This window comes from Pseudopipra pipra, chromosome 30 (assembly GCF_036250125.1).
Source record: "Pseudopipra pipra isolate bDixPip1 chromosome 30, bDixPip1.hap1, whole genome shotgun sequence".
In the NCBI taxonomy this organism is placed as follows: Eukaryota; Metazoa; Chordata; class Aves; order Passeriformes; family Pipridae; genus Pseudopipra; species Pseudopipra pipra.
In genome coordinates, this window is record NC_087578.1 from 469997 (window position 1) to 474716 (window position 4720).

At 52.1% G+C, this 4720-nt stretch overlaps 1 protein-coding gene across 1 annotated transcript; it reads right to left on the reverse strand.

Moving 5' to 3' along the window:
- Window positions 1-1490: 1490 nt before the first annotated feature.
- HOXC5 (homeobox C5) lies at window positions 1491-3663 on the reverse strand. Its single transcript, XM_064638788.1, has 2 exons — window positions 3177-3663; window positions 1491-2110 (listed from the first exon to the last, which is right to left on the reverse strand). Exons 1-2 carry the CDS (start codon window positions 3625-3627, stop codon window positions 1896-1898), a joined length of 666 nt encoding a protein of 221 aa, XP_064494858.1. The 5' UTR covers window positions 3628-3663; the 3' UTR covers window positions 1491-1895.
- Between the last annotated feature and the right edge of the window lie 1057 nt (window positions 3664-4720).

A 4720-nucleotide genomic window follows, 5' to 3' on the forward strand; every position in this document is an offset into this window, starting at 1 on the left:
CCCCCCCATCCCGCTCCAAGGGCTGCTCCCCTCTGGAGAAGGGGGTTCCTCAGGGCCCCCCTCCCCCCCACAGCCCCCCCCGCGCCCCCCTCCCCATCCCAGTCACCTCCAGTCGGGCACTGGGACCTCCTTCCCGCGTCCGACCTGCAGCGAGAGGCGACGGCCGCGAGATTTTGGGGGCAAAAATCATTTTATCCCGAGTATACGTTGGGGAGACGGGAGGGGGGAGGAGAGAGGAACAGAGAGAGAGAGAGAGAGAAGGTAATTTTAATCCCATATTCCTATTAAAATGCCATCTGCCAGGCGCGGACACCAGCCTGGAATGAAAAGCCTGAGAGGAATAAAGATTAAAAAGTCCGAACCGGCCCAGGGAGCAGCTCACCTTCCTCAGGGCCCAGCCAGAGCTGCGGCACCAAATTTTAAGAAAAAAAAGCCCTTTTCTCCCCTTTTGCCATTCTCTGGGAAATAGGAAAAGCAGCACGTACCTTTTCCAGGGGTTAGGGGGAAGGATGCTCTAAGATCATCCCTTTCCTCCCTCCCGAAACCTGCTTTTTAAGAACATAAATAAAGAGCAGTGCGTTCCAATAAATCAATACCAAAGTAGCAAGAGGAGCAGGAGCTGCTCCGAAGGCGGGGAAGGAGCACAGGGATATCCGCCAACTTTGGGTGCATTTCCCTGTTTATTCCATACGACAAAACAGAAGTTTCATCGGCCCTTTTGGCGGCTGAAACGACAACTAATAAATAAATACACCGAGGGCACCGCTGGGGGAGAAAGGGGGGGAGAAATGAAAGAATTTACTGCCGGGGACCGACTTTAGACAGAGATGTACAAAAGGGGGTTCGCCTCGGCTGCCTTTAATAGATATTCGAGCATTCAGCAGATCCACACCAGTCACGCCACAAATAAATACACAGTGATATCGAGCCCAGAGGTGGTTTCGCCCCCCCCCTCCCCCTCCCGAGCTGCACTTTCCTAACCCCCCCCAAAAAAAACCAAAAATTGATCGGAGGATTCGCGCGAAAAACGGGGTGTTCGCCGCCCTCCCCCCCCCTCCCCTCCCCACGGCCTCTTTTGTACGCAAATAATAATAAAATTACGCGGCGAAACATGGAAATATCCAAATATATCCAAATATCCCCCCCCCCCCGAGGCCACTCCGACCCCTCGCCGGGGGTTTTCAGGGCGCCTTTGGGGTTTTTAGGGTGCCGAACGCCAGAGAGGGGCAACATTTCCCCCCTTGGGCGCCAGAGCATCTTCCCGGGGGCGATTCCAGCCCAGCAGAGCAGCAATTCCCGGCTCCATCAGGAGCAGAGCGCCAGGCTGAGACTTCACCAAACTTAGTGCCTTTGGGGCGCTTTTTTTTTCCTTCCCCCCCTCTTTATTTCCCTTTTTTTCTCTCCCCCTCTCCTCCTTCTTCACCGGCCCTTTTTCACGCTTTTCCTGGGAATATCGCGATTTTTGGAGGTGCCGCGACCCGGTGTTGTGGTTTCTTTTTTTAAGCCTTTTTTTTCCGCCCTGCTTTTTGTTCGGCTGGATGGTTTTCCCCCCAAAGAGCGCACAGGTTCGGACACTTCGTAACAGCCCAAGGACAGAGACACGAAATTGCTGCGCGAACACAAACGGGGTTGTCGGTTTGTTGAGGAGGTTTTTTTCCCTCTCCTTTTTGCATATTAATAAGAGATTTCCTTTGTCTGAGGGATTTGTGAAGGGTACGGACCAGAGTCCATCCAGCAGCTCCCTCCCTGCCCACCCCAAAATCCAAGTTTCCTCGAGGTCGCTTCCGCCAGAAGCGATGGAAAACACAAATTAAAAAAAATTAATAATATTAATAATCATTAAAAAGAAAAAAAAAAAGGCAGGGGAGCCCCCCCCAGACCTCCTGCAATCGCACCTAAAGAGCCTCTTTGCTTTTCAACTTGGAATCTTTCTTCCACTTCATCCTCCGGTTCTGAAACCAGATTTTGATTTGTCTCTCGTTCAGGCAGAGGTTGTTGGCGATCTCAATGCGCCTCCGCCGCGTCAGGTATCTGTTAAAATGAAATTCTTTCTCTAGTTCCAGAGTTTGGTAGCGGGTGTAGCTGGTTCGGGAGCGTTTCCCATCCGTCTCTGGAGGGGGGGAAAGAAAATAAATTCAAATAAAGAGGGAAGGGACACGGCACGAAAAGCCAGAGCGGTTCTGGAGGGATTTGGATTTGTTTTATTGGTATTATTGCCATCGCTGTTTTTCTTTTTTGAACAAATAACCCGTCACAAAATCTCGAAGGCACAGAAGTTTCCCGGGGCTTTGGGCACGCGGGGAGCGAAGGAGCCTCAAATCCTCCACTCCCCAACACCTTCGGCCCCCGAGTCCCCCCTTCCTCCCCTCCCAAAGCCCGGATCAAACACCCGGAGATGAGCCAGGGGTGAACCTGTTTCCTCCCGGACAATAAGGAAGTGTACAAAGCAGGCAAAGATCTTTTCGGGGGGGAATCTTGTCCTTTTTATTATTCCCCCCCTCCTCTCAGCCCTGGGAAGGCGGAGGGGGGAAAATCTCTCCACGTTTTCCCTCCACCTTCGCCTCTGGTGTCTTTTCTTTCCCTTTTTTTTTATTTCCCCCGGCTCACCCTCAAAGAACATGTGTATTTCAAGTTATTTTTAACCCCCCCCTTCCCCAAAAAAATGGAATATTGCCTTTTATACACGTTTTGTTTCTATGATCCAATTATGCCGTCATAAATTTGGGCGTATATAGCCTCTAAGCCTTTTAGTGGACAGTTTTACGAGCAATTGATGCCTTAGTCGTAAAATTTACGACCTCAGGTTTTTTATTATTTGCCCCGTATGGCCTATAAAAACCCAAGGCAAAAAAAAAAAAAGGGAAAAAAAAAAGGGAAAAAAAAAAGATTAAAAAAAAAAGGGGAAAAAAAAGGGGGAAAAAGGTGGAGGGAAAAGAAGGTGGAGGGAAAAAAGGTGGAGGGAAAAAAGGTGGAGGGGAAAAAAGGTGGGAAAAAAAAGGGGGGGAAAAAAGGTGGAGGGAAAAGAGTGGGGGGAAAAAAGGTGGGGAAAAAAATGTGGGGAAAAAAAAGTGGGGGGAAAAAAAAAAGTGGGGAAAAAAAAAAGTGGGGGGAAAAAAATTCCTGCCAAACAAACAAAAAGAAAAAAAAAACCGGAGAAGCGAAAAGTTGTTTTTTACCATGGCTCATGTGCAGCTTGGTCATCCAGGGGTAAATTTGCGGCGGTTGCTGCTGCTGCACTTGGGGTCCTCCTTGCTGCGCCGTTTGCACGGGCTCGGCTTTGATTTCCGCCGCGCTCCGGGCTCGCTCCTCCGGCGGCGCCGTCCCGCTCCTGGCCCCGCACATCCCGGGCTTTCGGGCCGCCGGGCGCTCCTCGCTGCCCGCGGGATGCCCCGCGGGCCCCAGCGCCGGGCACGGGGGTCGCTCGGGGGCGGCTCGGGGGGTCCCCGCCATGGCCGAGCCGCCCGGGGAGGTGGGCGAGGGGAGGGGGCCGCTCAGCTCCGAGCCGCTCGAGCGGTACCTGGGCGGCTCGACCTCGCCAACACTTCCATAATTTCCATAACTTTGCATGGAATAGGCAGCAACGGGGGGACTTGGCTTGTAAAACGAGTTGGCGACGTAAGAACTCATGGCGGAGGAGTCGTGGGGGGGTCGGGGGGGGGGGAAAGAAAAATACAAAAAGGGAAAAGAAAGGGGGGTAGGAAAATTTAGAAGAGGGGGATTTTTTTTCTTGCCCCCTCTTTTTAATCCCCTTTTCCCCTTCCTTTTTTTGCCCCCTCTTTTCGCTTCTTTTTCTTCTTTTCCCCCTCTTTATTCTTCCTTTTTTTCTTCCGTTCTCCTCTTTTTCCCCCCTCTTTTTTCCTCTTTCCTCCCTCCTTTTATCCTTCTCTTTTTCTTCTTTTTATCTCTTTTTTCCTCTTCCCCCTTCTTTTCCCCTTTTCCTCCCCTTTATCCCCTCTTTTTTTTTTTTTTGTTGCCGTTTTGTTTTCCCTTCCCCTTTTTCTTTTTCCTTCCCTTTTTCTTTTCCTTTTTTTCTTTTTTTTTTTTTAAACCTCTTCGCTTAAAGGGGGGGGTTGATTTGTGGCCCTTTTGAAGTTCAGGGCTGCGCGCGGCGAGGAGGGGAAGGGGAAGGGGGGGGGCATTTTATCCCCTCCTAAAAGTGCAGAATTTATAGGTGGGGATTCTTCGCCCCTTTTTAATTTTTTTTTTTTTGATTCCCCCCTTCTTCTTCCTCCCCCTGCCCAAATATGGGATATTTAAGTGTTGTCACGTGAGCGGCGCCGGCCACTCATCAATTTGCGCGGCTGACCCCGGGCCGGGTTATTGATGGGCGCCCGCGGAGGGGCCCGCGGGGGGTGCGCGGGGGCGCGCGGGCGGAGCGCGCCGCGGGACGGCGAGGCGGCAGCGGCACCTAGTGCTCCTCCGCGGCACCGCACCCCCCCGCGCAACCGCCCGCGCCCCCCGACATCCCCCCCGCAGCCCCCTGCCACCTCCGGGGGGCTCGCGGTTCCCGCAATGATTCCGGGGGTTTAATTTATTTATTTATTTATTTCGCTTCTTTCCCCCTCCCCTCACGAGTATGGGAGAGTAAAAGATCCGAATAACCAATTCAAATAATTAATTAAAACATCGCGGGGTCAGCTCGCCAAAAAAAAGAAGACAAGAGAAATGACACGTCGGTGTTTCGATTGACGGCGGGTGTGTGCCCGCCCCCCGCGTCGCC